The sequence below is a fragment of the Morus notabilis genome, unplaced genomic scaffold, assembly GCF_000414095.1.
Source record: "Morus notabilis unplaced genomic scaffold, ASM41409v2 Scaffold467, whole genome shotgun sequence".
Taxonomy (NCBI): Eukaryota; Viridiplantae; Streptophyta; class Magnoliopsida; order Rosales; family Moraceae; genus Morus; species Morus notabilis.
The window spans coordinates 1,170,741-1,189,778 of NW_010361652.1; the positions used below are offsets into that span (position 1 = coordinate 1,170,741).

Here is a 19,038-nt window from a genome sequence, read left to right on the forward strand (position 1 = left end):
TTCGTGGTCAAAGAACTCAAGTTATCATCCGAGTCGGCTTCCAGGTATTTTTTCTGATTGAGTTCTTGATATATATAAGTTAATGAGATTAATTTATTCGTGCATAAATTAATATAATCTATAGAGTATCTCAAAAGTTTTATGAAAATTTTTTATATACACGATCCGCCTCTTCCCCGCACCACCACGCTTCCGCATCCGAATTTGATTCGGAGACCAGCATCTACTTACCCGTTTAAATTGTGGGCAAAAGGTTGTCTGAATGAATTCTTTGAACGAGGCATCATCTGCAAAAGAAAGAGGCAATTTGGCACTAGCTAGAAATTTAGCTAGTGCCTTACGAGCACGTTGTGCATCGTATGTAAAATTTTGTAACCCATGTGATGTGAGTGATAGTGTTTGTTGGCGGGAGTCCACACTCCCACCTTGGTACAACGGTAGACATACTTTCCAATGTCATCCAAATGACCAGTACCCCCACCTTTTTTATTAGAAAAGTATTTTTTACAATATTTACATACCGCACGAATTTCCATTTCACATGTTTTTGGATTTGGTCGGGGCTCCTCGGTGAAATGCTGCCATGCCGGAGAAGTTCGCTGTCTTTTTTCTCTGCTACGGCCTTCAACTTCCTCGTTGTGTATTGAAGCATTATCCACCAGAGCATTTTCTGGTTCAGTGGGGGTGGGGTTGGGAGGCATCATTTCTTCCTCAAAAAATGTCTCATCACCAAGCTCAGGAAGAGCAGTGAAATCAGGAAAGTTTGGTGCGGCCATTTTCTGGAAATTGATAGAACTTGATTGAACTTTGTAAATGAAAGAGCTAGAAAATGAATGAACGTGAGAAAAAAAGCTTAGAATTAAAATCAAAGAGACAAGTTGAGAGATAGAATGAGAGTGAGATGAGAAGTTGAGAGTGAATTGTTGTGTGGAATTTATGGTGGAATTTATGGTGAAATTAAAGGGTATTTATAGGGGATTTTGGGGTGAAATTCCGGTTTTTTGCCGTTGGGCCCTTCGTGGGCCCAACGTGCGGCATATGACGGCCCTCCCGTTTGGCCCGTCACGTGCCAAACGGGAGGCACGTGACGGGCCAAATGGGAGGCCCGTCACGTGCCGCCCGTTGGGCCCGCGAAGGGCCTCCTGGACTAAATGAAATGAGATGTTTCATGGGCCGTTTCGCGGGCTTGGGCCGGGCCGAATCAGGGCTTGGGCCGGGCCGAACAAGGGCCGTGCCGCGGGTCTCCACGTGCTTAGACCGTGCTTGGGCCGCAGGCTAAGAAGCTGAGGCCCAGTCCTAGCCCATAACAAGTGCCGGGCCGGCACGGCCCGTAATAGTAGCGAACCGGGCCGTGCCGAATCCGGCATTATTACAGGCTGGGCCGGGCCGGCCATGGACGGCCCGGCCCATTTGACACCTCTATCCATGAAAAAATAGATTGTTGATCATTGTCTTAAACAAGAAGTGTTGGAATATTTTTAGGATAAATTACACTTGTCCCTCCTACATTATTGGTCTTTAATAAAATGCCCCCTAAAGTTTAAAAATAATAAATTTTTCCCTTGAACAATTCGCAGTTACCACGCGTCCCCCTTTTCCACCCCCTCGGTTAAATTTTAAACGTTAAGTAACACATGAAAGTTGCTGAGGTATTATATTTTTATTCTATTATGAAATGATGATTTTGCCCTTGAAACCCAAATCTACCAAAAATGTTACAATTTTGCATTTAATTTTCAATGTGATCGATGCTCGAAAAGGCTGATTATGGCGAAGATTTGGGGATGTTGATTTGCGAGCAGAGGTGTCAGGAGGAATCAAGCGAGTGAGAGAAGGAAGTCAGCCTCTACCGGTGTGGGTGGGTCGGTGGCTGCAGATCTGGGCTCGCCAGAAGTGGATCACGTAGGGGTGGGGATCGCGCAAGGACTGAAGAGAAAGAGCGAGAAGGAGATTTTCCTTTTTGATTTTTTTTAATATTATTTTTTATTTTAAGCATTGAAAAATACTTATTTCTAAAGAGGTTTTGAGTGAATGAGCGAATTTGGGCTTCACTTGTATTGATCGTAATGATGAGAATATATACAGCTTAAGTACATCAATTAGTTCCACAATATATGCCTACGAGTGTGGAACAAAGTAACAAAAAAATAAGGATAAATAACAACGACAATATCTAGCAGATTCTAGTAAATTCGAAATACAAGATTTAAAATACAAACTATAAAATTTAAACTTGCTTGTGGTTGGAGAGATTTTCGCTGACATGCCCCCGCAAGATTAGGGTTTCATTGCGAACGCCAATCTTGTATTGTTGGCGAAGGAATTGGTGTCGAGGGAGAGGTTTCGTAAGTGAATCAACAAGCTAATCAATAGTATGTACATGTGAAACTCTCAACTTCTTTTTGGCAACTTGATCACGTACAAAGTGAAAGTCTATTGTTATGTGTTTCATCCTTGAGTCAAAGACCGGATTGGTACATAAGTAAGTTGCACCCACATTATCACAGTATATTGTGGGGGAAGGTTGGTACTAAAATTTGAAGCTCGGACAGGAGATTTTGAATCCAATTAAGTTCAGCGGCAGAGGACGCAACCGATCGATACTCAGCTTCGGTCGAAGATCGCGTAACAGTTTTCTGTTTTTTGGAGCTCCAACTAATTGTCATGGCACATAAAAAAACAAGATAAACAGACGTGAAAGTTCGATCATTGATATCCCCAGCCCAGTTAGCGTCAGAGAAAGCATGCAAATTCAGTGAGGAGAATTTGTGAATGAGATGTCTGGTCTTGTCAAGGAGAGATATTACATGGCCCCAATGATTTGTCTGTATTTAGTGGCATCTGCAGGAGGGCTACCATCTTGGAAGCGGAGTGATTCAGTGGAACTCATAGGAGTTGAAACTTCCTTCGATTCAAGCATATTGGTGCGTTGCAGCAAGTCATGAATATACTTTTGTTGGGACAAGAACAATCCATTAGCCGTGGGGAGTGCTTCAACACCAACGAAATAACTAAGAGAGCCAAGATCCTTAAGTGAGAACCGTTGGGCAAGAGTGCTAATGAACTTGTCAAGTAGTGATGGCAAGTTTCCTGTGATAAGAATATCATCAACATAGACAAGTAGAAACATAGTGAGTGGGCCGTTAGTGTGAATAAACAATTATGCATCTGAATGGGAATTAGTAAACCCATTGTTAAGAAGAAATCCTCGTAATTCCTAGAACCAGGCCCGTGGTGCCTGATGAAGACCATACAGGGCCTTATGAAGTTTACACACATGATTGGGACGTTGAGCATCGACAAATCCTGGAGGCTATTGAATATAAACATCATCAGTTAGAGAACCTTGTAAAAATGCATTATTAACATCAAGTTGACGAATCGGCCAATTATGATTGACAGCAATAGTAAGGATAATGCGAATTGTGGTTGGCTTGATAACAGGGCTAAATGTATCATTAAAATCAATGCCTGGGCATTGAAGGAATCCTTTAGCAACAAAACGAGCCTTATAACGGGAGATAATACCATCCGGGTTTCGTTTAATCTTATAAATCCACTTACAATCAAAAACATTTTGTGAGGGGTGAGGGGAGACGAGGGACCAGGTGGCATTGTGGACAAGTGCATCAAATTCTTCACACATAGCTTGACGCCAATGGGCAGATTTTTAGGCTTGGTTGAAGGTAGCAGGCTCGGTTGTATCAAAGTTGGTGGTGCTAGTGAGACAATATTTTTTATTTGGTTTAAAGATTTGGTTCTGTGATCGGGTACGCATAGAATGAAGGGTAGGGGTGGGTTTAGGCAAGGCATGGGTAGGGGTAGGTGTGAGGTTAGACAAGGTAGGTGTAGGTGGTGTAGAGGTGCTGGAGGTACTAACCTGAATGTTGTTGTGTAATGGCGAGACGTTGGGCACGTATACATCAGTCAGAGGGCAGTTGAGAGGCTGTGTGGAAGTGGTCGTAGGCGGACAGGACGCAAGGGAACATGAACCATGACTGGAAGTGGGCATCAAGGAGACATTGGGTGGACTGGTGACAGAATAATGAGGAGGAGTGTCAAGGAGAGCCCATTGAGTGATAGTATTTTGTTGAACAAGAGCAGAAGAATTTGTCTTGTCATGAAACGGAAAGGAACTTTCAACAAAAATGACATGTCGTGACACAAAAATTCTATTGGTTTGTGGATCAAGACAACGATAAGCATTGTGTTCGAGGAATAACCAATAAAGATGCAGGGACGAGATCGGGGTTCTAATTTGTGAGTGGTATATGGACGCAACCATGGGTAACATAGGCAACCGAAGACCTGGAGTTGTTGAAAAGGGGATTGATTTTGGAGGATGGGTGTGGGAAGGACAATTTGTTATTTTTAAACTCTAGGGGGTATTTTGTTAGAAGGCCAATAGTTCAAAGGGACAAGTATAATTTGTCCATAGTTTTATGTGCACTGCTATAATTATAATAATTCACTCCGAATTAAAATGTGCTATGAACAATATTATTATTGGGAATTTAATAGGCATATATGTTAAATATCAATCTATAATGGAATGAACACTCATTTTATTGACTAACTTGAAGTCCATGAACTCCCTCTCTATTTTTGGTCAACCCATTGAGCCAAAAAAACCTCTCTAACACAATTTATAAAGCACAATAGACCTACTAAATATAAGCCCATATATGGTTAAAGGAGAATACATTATATATATATATATATATGTGTGTGTGTGTGTGTGTGTGTGTATGGGTGTTGAGGTTAATGAGTGTGTGTGTCACCATTTTGTGTGTTAAGGTATTGTATGTGGGGAGAGGCTATTAAACTGGAGAGTTCATTACTCTCAAGCTTGTTTTACTGGCGAGTTTCATTATTTTTGATATGTCTTAAACATTAAATATGATTAATTAATTTTTTAACAGAAATGTATTTTTAATGTGTCTTAGACACTAAATATGATTGATTAATTTTTGAACAGAAAGATTTTCTGATGTGAAAACATGAAATCTTAAAAGAAAGGTTATAAAGTGGTCCATTGATCATTGCTAATCTGTTGTTGATCATTGCTAATCTGTCTCATTTAAGGAAAATTCTAGTTTATAAAGTGGTCCATTGGTAAAATTATCCTCTACATGCTCTCTTTCTCTCTGTTTTTTTTTTTTTTTTTTTGGGTAGAATGTCTGTAAATATGGTGGAAAGAAGTTAAAAAAATTGGCATTCTCTAGTTGATGAGACCAGAAGTGTCCAAAAACATTATTATGACTGGGTGTTGTTACTTGTTATTGACCGTTACAGTTGCAAACACTAGCCGAAGGGCAAGGTCCAGATTAAACGACCAATCCCTGTGTGAGGAAATGGCGGGTCAAAAACGACAACAAAAATGTGTCAAGTTAAGATTACAAGATCAAAGTACCGAGTGATTGTGAAGGAGACACGTAGAGAAGCAACTTCTACACATGACTTTCACGGTGGAAACGCGTTCAACATCTCTATGAGATCTATTCTCAATATTTGCCCAAACTGACAAACGAAAACCACTCGATAAACACACATGAGACAAATAGGCATGGGAATACACTTATTTGGAATTTTTCTTGGCCACGTGTCAGTAAAAAAGAAAAAAAATATTGTCATATAGTATATCTAGTTTTAATGTGTAAATAGTGATAAATAAAAGTGCTTTTTTTTTTTTAATGGAACAAAAGTGTTTTTTGAGATAAGATAAACGATGTTAAGATCCTAACTCTCATTTTAAGTATGGATTTATGTAAGAAATAAGATGTCTCTTTATCAAAAAGAAAAAGAAAAGAAAAAAGTTGTGTTCCTTTTATTGATAATTTTTTAATGTATTATTATCATTTTAATTAATATTAAAAAGTTTTGACCCACTAACAAATCATGTGTCATTAATCAATATTAAGATATTGTAACAATAAATAGATCTAAGATTCTATAATATTACTCGAGATAATATTGATTGAACTTTTTTTCCGTGACTAACTAGTAGCTTTGCAACAACTCACCAATATTATCAACCTATAGAATTCCTGGTTGACAAAATTGTCATCCGTACCCTCATTTTCAATCCTTTTTGTTTTCCCCACCATCTACAAGTCGTGTTAAATGCATATAATGAGTAGGAAGACTTGTTGTATATCTAACATGTGAAACCCAAGGATACCAAAACCACCTTCCAACTTCATCTTTGGTCCCCCAAAGTATTAAACAAACACATCATTTAACAAATATTGCATTATTTGAATATTTATTATTGCATTATAAAATTATTAAGGTCCCTCAATAGTGGATACACTTTTTATTTAAATAAGAAAATGGTGGATAAGCATAAACTTGAGGGATAACTTCTAATGCCACAATGGGGAAAGAAGTGACAAAAAACATTGGTGAGTAAAATAAAGCTACTTTGATTTCTCTTTTTGGCTTCATCAACTTATAGACAAAGTTCACTAGATTGATATGTGATTGATTTCATAATTAGCAGCAAAATAGTGAGATAAACATAAAAAAATTGTTATTATTATCATTATTGCATAGATAGTATTATTCTTTGTACCTTTAGTTATGTCACTAACTATAAATTTCAGTATGAAAATTAGATTGATCACGCTAATTTTTTTGGTATGAAAATTAGTATGCATAGATAGTATTATTTTTTGTACTTTTAATTAATTGTGTCACTAATTATAAGCTTCAGTATAGAAATTAGATTGATCACGTTAATCTCTTTTCTCTTTATTTTTCTCCCAAATTTGACTCCAATTATTTCTATTGAATCTTAAGATGAAACCCACCTTTTTTTAATGTATTTTGGGATCTTAAGTCGGCCACTAATAAATCCAACTGACTAATTAATTAACCCACTTACGCAAGCAACCTCAGTGTATTACCAAGCAATGGCACTAACAAAAGACTAAGATGCTTTATCATTAGCCTTTTCAACGATAACAACCCCTACTTTTTTTTATTTTCAAAACCCCAACACAACAATTAACTTTAAAAAATAAAAAAATAAAACACTTGGTCTTAAAAGAAACCGTAATTCAATTAAATTCAAAGTTTTCTTTTTTGTTTCTTAGTCCTTCCTACCATTATTGAAAACCATTAGAAAATTAAAAAATTTCTCAAATAGTTTCTGTTTCGACTGTTAAATTTAATTAAAATTATATCAAATTAAAAAATATATAAAATAGATAAATTTTAATATAAATTAAACGATTAAAAAGTATAAAACGCTGATAAGTTTATTTTTACGCGACTGCTAAAATTATTCTCTACCTTAATTACATATTTGTCCTTGTGATATAATATTCAAAGCTTGATTATGTAGGCCTCTCTTCTTAAGAATAATAATACGCGTCAAGCTGAAGCACAAAGCTAGCTTATCGGTTCTTTTTAGTACCCATCACTATGTTAAAAGAAAAGAAAATCCAAAATTAAGAATTTCCAACTCAGAACTTTTATCAAATATCGCATCCGCGTTTAAAATCTCAACAATAATACTGATATTTCAAATTATTTATTAAAATTTTGCTGGATTTAATAATATAAAATTTTAAAAAATTTTGTGGTAGAATTATACTTTCTAAGTGGTAATTCTAAACCGTCAAATTAAATTATAATCATATAAAATCAAAAGAAAAGGGTATTTTATTAGTACAATATTGTTAAAATCATATTATTTTACATAAAAATTAATCATGTTACAAAACTTTAAAATTATATTTTTTAGCAACTTTAATAATACATATGATTATATTAATAATTAAAATTAATTAACTAAGAAAATATATTTTTGAATCGTCAATTTATCCAAATTCTCTTGTTTTTCTCAGACGCCACGAGATCCACGTGCCGGGCACGGAACAACAGGAAGTCTCCATGAACACGTGTCGGTAACCTAGAGCGGTGGTACCTGCTACCGCCGGTCAGAATCCCCTTATATATAGCCACCTTTCTATCAATTTCGCGCACATCAAAGAAGTTGTTTCCTTGGCAAGCAGATTTCAGAGCTAGAGAGAGAAAATCCCAAATCAAGAGAGTGAAAGGAGCGAGAAGCAAACCCTAATTTCAATTTTTCGATTCTTCTGAATTTTGAGAGAGAGAAAAAAAAAAAACCCTTGATTTCTGAATTTTGATCATGATTGTTAAGCAAAACATGGTGACGGAGTCGGAAATCATATGCAAGCACCAGGGCATGTCGGTGATGGAGATGAATTACCATCTGCGCGTCACCGGCGCCCAAGAACGCAGCCTCCAGAAGACTGAATTGTCCTCGTCGCCGCCGCCTCCCGCCGCCGCTGTCGTAGTTGCCGGAGAGGTTAGGGTGGATGCGATCTCCTCGCGCTTCGAATCGGTACGTGTTCTTGGCTTTCTTGATGCCTTTGGTTTGTGGAAAAATTTGTTTTTTCTGGTTTTGGTTTTGGTGGATTGGATTTTGCTTGTGTATTTCGTGGTTGTCAGCTTTGTTGATTTCTCTTATGTGCTTTCTTTACGAGATTTGGCTGAAGATTGTGTTTTTCCGGGTTTCGCATGCAATATTAGGTGAAATTCGTAGCGGTTTAGATGAATATATTTTGGTGTGTTGTATAAATGAATTTGAATGAAAAAATTTTGGGGAGTGTAGGGTTTCGAATTCTTTATGTGATTGAAGGACTGTAAGTTCTTCGTAGTTTACATGTTCGCGAAGAAATCTGTGAAAATAAATTGATAAAGTTCTGATATTTTGGTTGTTTTTTCTCCAATAAGCTGCATCTTTTTTTCCCTTTTGTGTTAATAATTTTTTTAGTTTCTTTTTTTATTTTTTATTTTTTTGGGCTTAAACTATTTTGTTTAGATTGATAGGAGTTTTAGTGTATTTGATGAATTTTCTTTCCCATGTTAATATTATTATGCGATCCTTGTTTTCCCCTAGTTTCTAAGCGCGAGATCAGATTTTTAAATTGTCTCTTTGATATGGCTGGAATATATCAGTCTTGTTTGATAATCTTAGGTTAATTTTGGTTAGATTTTCTGGTCAATTTCAGTTTTTTTTTTTAATTAATAGGGTTCCATTATTTTATTTTCTATTGTGGTTTCATAAGTTGGAGGGTTTTTTTTTTTTTTTTTTTTTTTCCCCTTTGTCCAAGTATGTACTCCATAATGCTATTGCTCCCTACATCTACGGATTTCCAATTTTTAAGGTTCTTTATAATACAACATCTGAACATCATTTGAAGTTTCCATTTATTTGTTGGCGTTGTTCAAAATATGCTGTTTGTTTTTAGTACCTGGATTCTGATGCACCTGAGAATTCGTCTTACCTGCTTTGGCTTTTTTTTTTTTTTTTTTTTTTTTTTTTCGGTTTTTTTCTCAGACGCCATTCAAGATGCTGTCATTGATTCTCCCACAGCCAAATTTGTTCCAAATATTCGTTCAGGAAGTCATACTGACATTGGACAAAGACGTTCCATGGAGGATGAACACATCCGAATAGACGATCTATCTGCCCACCTGGGGTCTGATTTCAAGTGTCTGATGCCAAGTGCATTTTATGGGGTTTTTGATGGCCATGGGGGTCCGGAAGCAGCAGCTTACATCAAGAGGAATGCTATGAGATTATTTTTTCAAGATTGTGATTTTCCACAAACGTCGGAGATTGACTCTGTTTTCTTGGACGAGTTGGAGAATTCTCACCGGAAAGCATTTCTACTGGCCGACCTCGCTTTGGCAGATGAAGCTAGTGTGAGCAGCTCGTGTGGGACGACGGCATTGACTGTCTTATTGCTTGGAAGGCACTTGCTCGTCGCGAATGCAGGTGACTGTCGAGCAGTCCTCTGTAGGAAAGGTGTAGCACTCAACATGTCTCAAGATCACAGGCCTACTTATTTGCCTGAACGCCGGCGAGTTGAAGAATTGGGCGGTTATTTCGATGATGGTTACCTCAATGGTCACCTCTCAGTCACGCGAGCTCTTGGTGACTGGGACTTGAAGTTCCCACTTGGGTCCTCGTCGCCACTCATTGCTGAGCCTGATGTTCAGCAGGTCCTATTAACAGAAGATGATGAGTTCTTGATTATTGGCTGTGATGGAATATGGGACGTTATGTCAAGCCAATACGCAGTAAGCCTTGTTCGCCGTGAGCTGAGGAGGCACGATGACCCACAGCAGTGTGCCAGAGACCTTGTTCGAGAAGCATTGCGCCTAAACACGTCAGACAATCTCACTGTGATAGTCATTTGCTTCTCTTCGCCTTCGCGAGTTTTTGACCCGTCTTCTCGGCAGCGACCAAGGTTGAGAGCATGCAGTCTACCTGAGGAGACCCTGAGTAGGTTGCAAAGCCTGCTAAATTAAGTGTGAATACATTTATTATCGGTCATCTACTGATTTTTTTATGCGAGAAACATTAGGTCTGTTTGTGGCTGTTTCAGATTATATTAAGAGAGAAAAAACGGCCAGCAGTTTTGTTTAGGGTAGAAGAAAATTCTAGGATTTTCCAGTCTCGGGGATGGGATGATGATGCTATTTGTAGACATGTTAATCATTTTTCACCGAATAGATTGTTTATTCAGTGGGGATGGCCCACCATATCTAATTCATTCTCCATAGTTTTTTGCCTTTTCATTTTGTGTTTATCCATTTCTTTACTCATCTGTCTTAAGTGAAGTTCTTTTAGTTTGAGATTGTTGTGCTTCGTCAGAAGTTACCAAACAGAGATTAAACGTTTGATAAACTTTTGAAGTGATTGTGCAAGTTTTTATTTTATTTATTTATTTATTTTTTAGAATAATAATTGTGGAAGTCCGTGTATGTATTTTTGGTAAAAATCCTGTGTTACGTGCAAAATAATAATAATAATGAATACTCAAAATAAAATAGGGAAAATTTCATTTTGGTATTCATTGTATTAAAATTTGAGTTTGGTACTTTATTTTTGAAAATTTTATACTGGTAACTTGATTTTTTAGAAAAAAAAAATTTTAATATCTTAAAATTATTTTTGAAAACACGAAAAGATAAAATTATTTTTATTGTAAATATTCATCTATTGACCAAAAATTTAAAGAAAAAAATGGGATTTTAAAAAGAGATTTTGAAGAGAATAATTTTTGAGAATAATTTTTAAAAAAGAATTATGCTCCAGGTATAATAATTTTTAAAATTGATTAGAATTTTAAAGAAAAAAAGATTTTAAAAAGGGATTTTGAAGAGGAATTTTTTAAAAAAGATTATACTCTACATGTATAATAATTTTTAAAATTTTTTGTTTTATTGTGAATTTTTAGAATAAGAGTAATTTTGTCCTTTTGTATTCTAAACAATAGCTTTGAAGTATTAATTTTTTTTTAAAGTCGATGTACCGTTATGTAATTTTAAAAAATAAATGGTACTAAACTCAAATTTTAATAGAAGAGAATGTATCAAAATGAAAATTTTCTAATAAAATAAGTAAATAAAACTAAATCGACTCATAAGTTTGCTTCAATGTGTCTGTAAAAGTTTATCAGCAGCATTTTCTTAGCTTAAGCGTCTCCATTATGATAATTGTGTCTGCGAAAGTGCATTAGCTCCATAATTTTGTTTTTGCAAATTGCAATTTTATCGTTTTCTTTTGCCACCTATCGTAATATTAAATGAATATAACTAATTTGATGAATCATTTGGAATATTTATTATTGTAATGAGTTTGTTGTGCCTGAGAAATTGTATCAGTAGCACCATTGGAAGAACTAAGAGGGCAGTTTTCTCAAGCTGAAGCTTGTCTGACTATGGAGTTTAATTTCATTTTCTTTTTGTTTGAGTTATGCGAATTTGGCGTGCAAGAAAACGACAACAATATTTCGGATTTAAACTGAAAAAGTAAACGACAACAAACCTCATCATGAATAGCTTGGGGACAATTGCCCCTCCACCAAACATCCCCAATCGTGTAAACCACCAAACGGTGTTGCTAGTGTGTGTAAGGCCACAATTTTCTAGGATTCTCATTTTAATATATCTCTTCTAGAATAATATTACTACAATATTTAAATTTAATTTTTTTTTGGAAATTATCTTCTACTTCTACCTATATTCTAACTTCTGGTCTCTAGCATGACTTGGGATATATTGATCATTTGTTGAATACAAAATAATATTTTATTGGTATTGTATTATTTTCAACAGTTCAGTTTTATTCAATATCGCTACGGTAACCACAAAATATTTCCTTCTGTTCCAGTGTAAAAAAAAAAAAATTATTTTTTGTTCATAAGGACCAAACCTCTTCGGACCTTCTCCAACAGACTTTTTATGATGTTCTCCTATCAACGGTTCAGATTGATTGAGAAATTCCAAAACAAGAGGAGAAATCAGTTTTTGCTTTCCTTAACGAAAAATCGGAGCTGTTCGGCTGGCCCACTAACAAAGAGAACAATTAATCAAATTGAAAAAAGTTTCTCATCCAACGGTGTTATCAATCTTATCTACGTCAAAAGTAGAAGACCACGCAATAATTCCTAAACCAACACACACCAGATTGCAAAAAAATATTTTATTAAAAAAATTTCGATCGGTAACGCAGTCTTTCAGCCTCGGTAGGTCTTAAAAAAGGATTTAGAGAGAGAGAGAGAGAGAGAAGGTTTTTGATCGAAGAAAGAATCAGCAATGGCGTTGGCAAGCTTGGCGAGGCGAAAGGTTTACAATGTTTCTAGAAGCTTCTACTCGGCGTCCCTGACCTCCTTCTCGAGGGGATTCGCCTCGGCGGGATCTGACGAAAACGACGTCGTGGTGGTCGGCGGCGGTCCCGGCGGCTACGTGGCGGCGATAAAGGCGGCTCAGCTAGGGCTCAAGACCACCTGCATCGAGAAGCGCGGCACTCTAGGCGGTACTTGCCTCAACGTCGGCTGCATCCCTTCCAAGGTCACCCCTTTTTTCGATTATTGATTGATTTTTGACACAGTTATTGATTTGTCTTTATTTTTTGCATTTGATTTTAGTTTTGGTGACCCCTCAGATCTATTTGGGAAAATAAATTTCGTTTCTTTTCGTATTTTGCAAATTAATTTTTTTTCCCGTTTAGTATTGGGCATTTGAGAAGCTGGAAACAGGAAAAAAGAAAATAATAATAATATTTTAATTTTATTTCCTCGATAGCACCCAATGAATTAGAAGGCTTTGTAAAACTTATTCTTGAAAATTATAACACATTTGTACTTTATGTGGCTGTTTCTTTAACATTTTGCCCAAAAAAGAGTGTAAAAATATAGGACAAAATTGTATGAGAATACTAATAGTAATTCATGGATAAACCGCCCTAAAAACCAAGAAAGAAAAGTATACTCTTTTTTTTTTTTTCATATCTTGATTCTGCGAGAAACCAATTGAGTTAGAAGAGTGTGTAAAGGTTAGAGCTTTGTCTACAAGTAGACGACTGTATAGCTACATGATTTGGATTAGTGAGTATTGCATATAAATTTAATCATTTTGTTTGGCTCTTTTCTTATTTCAGGCACTTCTTCATTCCTCCCACATGTACCATGAAGCTAAGCATTCGTTTGCCAACCATGGAGTGAAGTTTTCATCCGTTGAAGTTGATTTACCTGCCATGATGGCCCAAAAGGACAAAGCTGTTTCGAATCTTACCCGTGGTATTGAAGGCTTATTCAAGAAGAACAAGGTGAACTACGTGAAAGGCTATGGAAAGCTCGTCTCCCCCTCAGAAGTTTCTGTCGACACCATTGATGGGGGGAACACAGTTGTGAAAGGCAAGAACATCATAATCGCTACTGGGTCTGATGTGAAATCCTTGCCTGGGATCACCATTGATGAGGAGAAGATTGTGTCATCCACTGGTGCGTTGGCCTTGAAGGAAACTCCTAAGAAACTAGTTGTCATTGGAGCCGGATACATTGGCCTTGAGATGGGCTCTGTATGGGGCCGTCTTGGTTCTGAGGTGACTGTCGTTGAGTTTGCCCCGGAGATTGTCCCATCCTTGGATGGAGAAGTGCGCAAGCAGTTTCAGCGTTCTCTTGAGAAGCAAGGCATGAAGTTCATTCTCAAAACAAAGGTTGTAGGGGTTGATACTTCAAGCGGTGGTGTGAAGCTCACGCTTGAACCTGCTTCTGGTGGTGAGAAGACCATACTTGAAGCCGATGTCGTCCTTGTATCTGCTGGTAGAACCCCATTTACTGCTGGATTAGGCCTGGAAAAGATAGGGGTTGAAACTGACAAGGTGGGGCGGATTCTAGTTAATGACAGATTTGCTACAAACGTTCCTGGTGTTTATGCAATTGGGGATGTCATCCCTGGGCCGATGTTAGCCCACAAGGCCGAGGAGGATGGAGTTGCGTGTGTGGAGTTCATTGCTGGAAAGGTTGGCCACGTGGACTATGACAAAGTCCCCGGTGTTGTCTACACGCACCCTGAGGTTGCGTCAGTTGGGAAGACCGAGGAGCAAGTGAAAGCACTTGGTGTCGCCTACTGCATTGGGAAGTTCCCTCTCTTGGCTAACAGCAGGGCCAAAGCAATTGATGATGCTGAAGGGTTTGTCAAGATCATAGCCGAGAAGGAAACTGACAAGATATTGGGAGTTCATATAATGGCGCCCAATGCCGGAGAGCTCATCCACGAGGCGGCCATAGCCTTGCAGTATGATGCTGCTAGTGAAGATATTGCACGTGTATGCCACGCGCACCCGACGATGAGCGAGGCACTGAAGGAAGCTGCCATGGCTACCTATGACAAGCCCATTCACATCTAGAAAAGAAAACGAAAACAAATTTTAATTATTTCATCTTGTCATTTTTGTTTTAGAATTTTGGAATGACTTGTGGCTAAGACTTTCCATGTTCAGGCTTCTCCTGTTATTATAGTTGGCTGATCAAGTGCTTTTGAATACAAATTTGCCTTCTTGATTTCCTCTTCGGTCAGGATGAGGGAATAACTTTTGTATGAATTTTCATCCGAGTGTTAATAACAACATAAGAAACGACTATGTTGGAGCTGATAGATTATTGTGTCTTGTTTACTCATGGCAATTTCATTTACTTTGTTCATATAATTTGTTTTAAGGTTTTTGGCAGTAATGGTTTTGAACAATTGTTCTGATTAAAGACTAATAGTACTAAAATACACACACACACACACACACACAGAGACAGAGAACAGTTGTTCTGATTAAAGACTAATAGGTTTTTGGCAGTAATGGTTTTGAACAATTGTTCTGATTAAAGACTAATAGTACTAAAATACACACACACACACACACACACAGAGACAGAGAACAGTTGTTCTGATTAAAGACTAATAGGTTTTTGGCAGTAATGGTTTTGAACAATTGTTCTGATTAAAGACTAATAGTACTAAAATACACACACACACACACACACAGAGACAGAGAACAATTGTTCTGATTAAAGACTAATAGAACACACACACACACACACACACACACACACACATCATACTTTTGTGTACATGATACAATAATCCGGGGTAAAATGCGTCCATCTTTTATTATCACAAAAATATGTCGGTTTGTATAAGAGGCTTTTTCCCACACACACACATGATACTTTTGTGTACATGATACAATAATCCGGGGTAAAATGCGTCCATCTTTTATTATCACAAAAATATGTCGGTTTGTATGAGAGGCTTTTTCCCTTTCTTTTGCTCATCAATCGAGCCTGCGTCCATTTTTTATTATCACAAAAATATGTCGGTTTGTATAAGAGGCTTTTTCCCTTTCTTTTGCTCATCAGTCGAGCCTCTCATTTTTTTTTTTCCTTTTGTTTTTCCCTCTTTTTCGGGTAAATAAGTTCTCATCAATATCGAGCCAATTACTAATTTGTATATTAGCATATTGACTAAGCCAGAGTAAAAAACGACACAATAAAGAGAATGGGAGAGAGAAATTTAAAAAAAAAAAAAGCTTATTTACTAAATTTCATGGAAGAAAGAGATAATCCTACAAAGTAAAAACTTGACCAAGGAGATATAACCTCTCCTCTCTTTACAGTGAATCCTCTGAAACCATAAACTACATATCTAATCTCACTAACAAAAACAATGCATAGTATATGCCTTTTAACGGCACTGATTGACGCTCATTTTCACTTTGCACGACACTTGATAGAATTTTTAGTAACTTCCATTTGTCTCTTAAGTTGGCTTCCACATCTCTCCAACAGTAATAAGCAAAGTCAAAAACACCATTAAGTTATGGGTCCTCCCGCATATCCGGCCTCCTCTTGGCTTGCAGGGCGAGCCGCACATCTCTCTCCCGCTCAAACTCCCTGTAATCCGTCCGCTGCAAGAAAGAAACCTTTTCCAAATACTGATTGGAACTCTTCTTGTAAGCATCCAACTCGTCTTCCAACCCTTGGTTTTCTTCCTTAAACTCCCCCCAATCCATTTTAGTCTTGTCCAGCACACTGAGCTTCTGTTTCTTCTTGATTTGCTCAAGTACTGCATCAACAGCAGAAGGCGCTGTGACTTTGGCCTTCTCCAATGCCTCCTTCGATTCAGCATCAACTAGCTTCTTAACTTCGATGTCTTGACCTGCAAAGTCTCGAACCTCTGTGATCTGTAACAGGAAAGGAACACAGAATATGATCGTCACATTCTCCAGAAAATTGAACCGAAACTACAAAACCAAAAACTAAACGAAAATGTTATTCATCACCATTTGGTAAGGCAGTTGCTACAAATATCTTGGTACATTAAAACTGCCACATAGCAGAGTTGGTGACGCAGCGGAAAGGATAAAACTGGATTTTACCGGCCTAACCCGAACGGAGGATTCTCTTGTTTATAATTGTCAAATATTCAAGTCTCCTTAATACAATAGTTAAGAGGCTATTTATAGTCCACCTATGAAACGATAACAAAACAACAACTAAGATAAATGACTACTAATAACAAACCAAAGCTAAATTAGAAAGCTAGAACAAACGACAATAAAATATAAAAAACGACTTTTATGAGTAAGACCTACATCAGTTGGACCCAATTCTTTACTCTTTGCCATGTTACCGTAACTGTTGACAGACACGTGTGGTGATGAATAGTAGTGCTAAAGTTTGTCAACAATCGCTTAAAGTCTAGACCACCATGATTCTCAAAGGCATCGGCTGTGTGTTTGTGAACGAGGACATTAAAGGAGATAAAAATTAATAAAAAGTCAATTGTTCATACCTCAACTTTTCCCCTGCCTGATGCAGAAGCTGCAGCTTCCTTAACTGCCGAGAGAGCAGCAGCAGCAAGCCTCTTGGCTTCATCACTGGAAGTGCTCGGCAGCATTGTTATAGGTTCCTTCTTGGGAACATCTTTACCAGGGGACACTGCGGCTTTTGATCCGAGACCTAGATATGTCATCCAATTCTATGGGGAAAAACAAAACAAAATAAGCATTAGACTCTATCAGACTATCTTTATGTCCCAAATAACCTAAAAAGACAAAGTGGGAAAGAAGGAAAAAGTCCTCACAGAGGATGACTTTTGTGGAGGCTTTTTCACAGTTGAACTCGGCTTACTAGGCTTCTTTAACAAATCGTTCAGTGTCTTTTTGGAGATTCCTTTGTTCATTTGCTCCCACACAGCATCAACCCGAGCTTTTATTTCTAAAACACAGCCAAAAGAATAGCACATTGATCTCCCAATTCTTCATTGTGTTAATAACTAGACATAGCCACTCTAGCATAGAAATAATTAGAACCCAACCAAGCGCTTCTCGTGAGAATAAGAGCTTGTTTGGTCGGAGCGAAAAATGGAGGAAGAGATATGAAGCAGGAAATTAGTGGAAATATTCTTCATTTTCTTGCATCCCTATACAAACAAGAAAGTTATTTATTTATTTGTTTTCCTTCCTCTCATACCAAACACAAGAAGAGAAAGAACCTCACCATTCCCTCACCTGGATTATCTACCTTTATCCTCTTCCTATGTTCTCTCCTTACAAAAAAAGACCTAAAAATGATCCAAATTCTCACCACTTTCTTTAGTCTTTGCCTCTGAGCTTGAAGTAGGATCAGCTTTGATAGGCTCATTTGGTTTACCATCAACTCCACTGAAAGAACCTGAAACATAAAACACATAATTCCATTTTATGTTAACAAAAGCACAATAATCATAGTGCCCATTAAGGCTGACTAGTCTATAGTGCATGACCCATATTAAAAAAAGAAAAAAACCACTCTCCTATAATCCATTATCTACCACAAACAAAAGTAACAGAAGTACTAAAAACTGTTCTGAATCTAAACTGCACAGAAGCTAAGTTTATATGAAAACAAGAGAAGTACCAAAACTAACTGATTCAGCTTAAAAGAGAGAGAAAACAATTTATACAGAAAGAAGAATAGGCAAAAGTCTTAAATTTTGTCCCTAAAAAAAAAAAAGTCTTAAACTTTACGGTAAAAAAAAATGCAAACAAGGACCTGGTCTGGGTATGTGAAATCAGTATAGAAAACTTCAAAAGAAAATTGAAAAAACAAAGAGAGCGACACTTAAGGAGGTTCAGTCGTTCTCCAGAAAAGATGGGTTTTTTATGGGCTTCTTTAAAAACCCACCAATTAAATTATCCACAAATTGGAGAAAACGGTACGGAAAAACAAATAATTACTCTTTTTTTTTTTTTTTCCTACTGAAACATATTACTTTCCAAGGAAACAAACAGACCAAACCCATGATAGCTAAATCTAGAAGCAAAATCAGAAAAATAATAAGAAAAAGAAAAAAATAGGAATATAATAAATGCGTACCGGAAGCATCGAGACCGCTGGCAGTGGCCATGGAAACTCGAGGGAAGTGCGATCAACAGAGCTCTGTCGAAGAAGAAGAAGAAGAAAAGGAGTTTCGTTTCTCAGATAAAGCACGAGTATTTTAAAGGCCCGTTAATGTCGAAAACGTCGTCGTTTCTTTCTTCTTTTTTTTTTTCGCTTTAACTATATTGGCATTTGAAAGCCATGTGTTTTGTCAATGTGACAAAGAGACCCCTTAACCCCAATGTTTCACGTTAACATCCCTGGAGATTTCCCTACGTCAAATGGGCTTTTATTT

At 37.1% G+C, this 19,038-nt stretch overlaps 3 protein-coding genes across 3 annotated transcripts; 2 read left to right on the forward strand and 1 right to left on the reverse strand.

Moving 5' to 3' along the window:
* Positions 1 to 7,976: 7,976 nt before the first annotated feature.
* On the forward strand, positions 7,977 to 10,620 carry LOC21408816 (probable protein phosphatase 2C 2). Its single transcript, XM_024167201.1, has 2 exons — positions 7,977 to 8,565; positions 9,285 to 10,620. Exons 1-2 carry the CDS (start codon positions 8,159 to 8,161, stop codon positions 10,348 to 10,350), a joined length of 1,473 nt encoding a protein of 490 aa, XP_024022969.1. The 5' UTR covers positions 7,977 to 8,158; the 3' UTR covers positions 10,351 to 10,620.
* Positions 10,621 to 12,549: 1,929 nt separating this feature from the next.
* Positions 12,550 to 14,932, forward strand: LOC21408817 (leghemoglobin reductase). Its single transcript, XM_010100467.2, has 2 exons — positions 12,550 to 12,897; positions 13,487 to 14,932. Exons 1-2 carry the CDS (start codon positions 12,643 to 12,645, stop codon positions 14,735 to 14,737), a joined length of 1,506 nt encoding a protein of 501 aa, XP_010098769.1. The 5' UTR covers positions 12,550 to 12,642; the 3' UTR covers positions 14,738 to 14,932.
* Positions 14,933 to 15,893: 961 nt separating this feature from the next.
* Positions 15,894 to 18,814, reverse strand: LOC21408818 (craniofacial development protein 1). Its single transcript, XM_010100468.2, has 5 exons — positions 18,741 to 18,814; positions 17,970 to 18,056; positions 17,467 to 17,600; positions 17,176 to 17,361; positions 15,894 to 16,564 (listed from the first exon to the last, which is right to left on the reverse strand). Exons 1-5 carry the CDS (start codon positions 18,769 to 18,771, stop codon positions 16,199 to 16,201), a joined length of 804 nt encoding a protein of 267 aa, XP_010098770.1. The 5' UTR covers positions 18,772 to 18,814; the 3' UTR covers positions 15,894 to 16,198.
* Between the last annotated feature and the right edge of the window lie 224 nt (positions 18,815 to 19,038).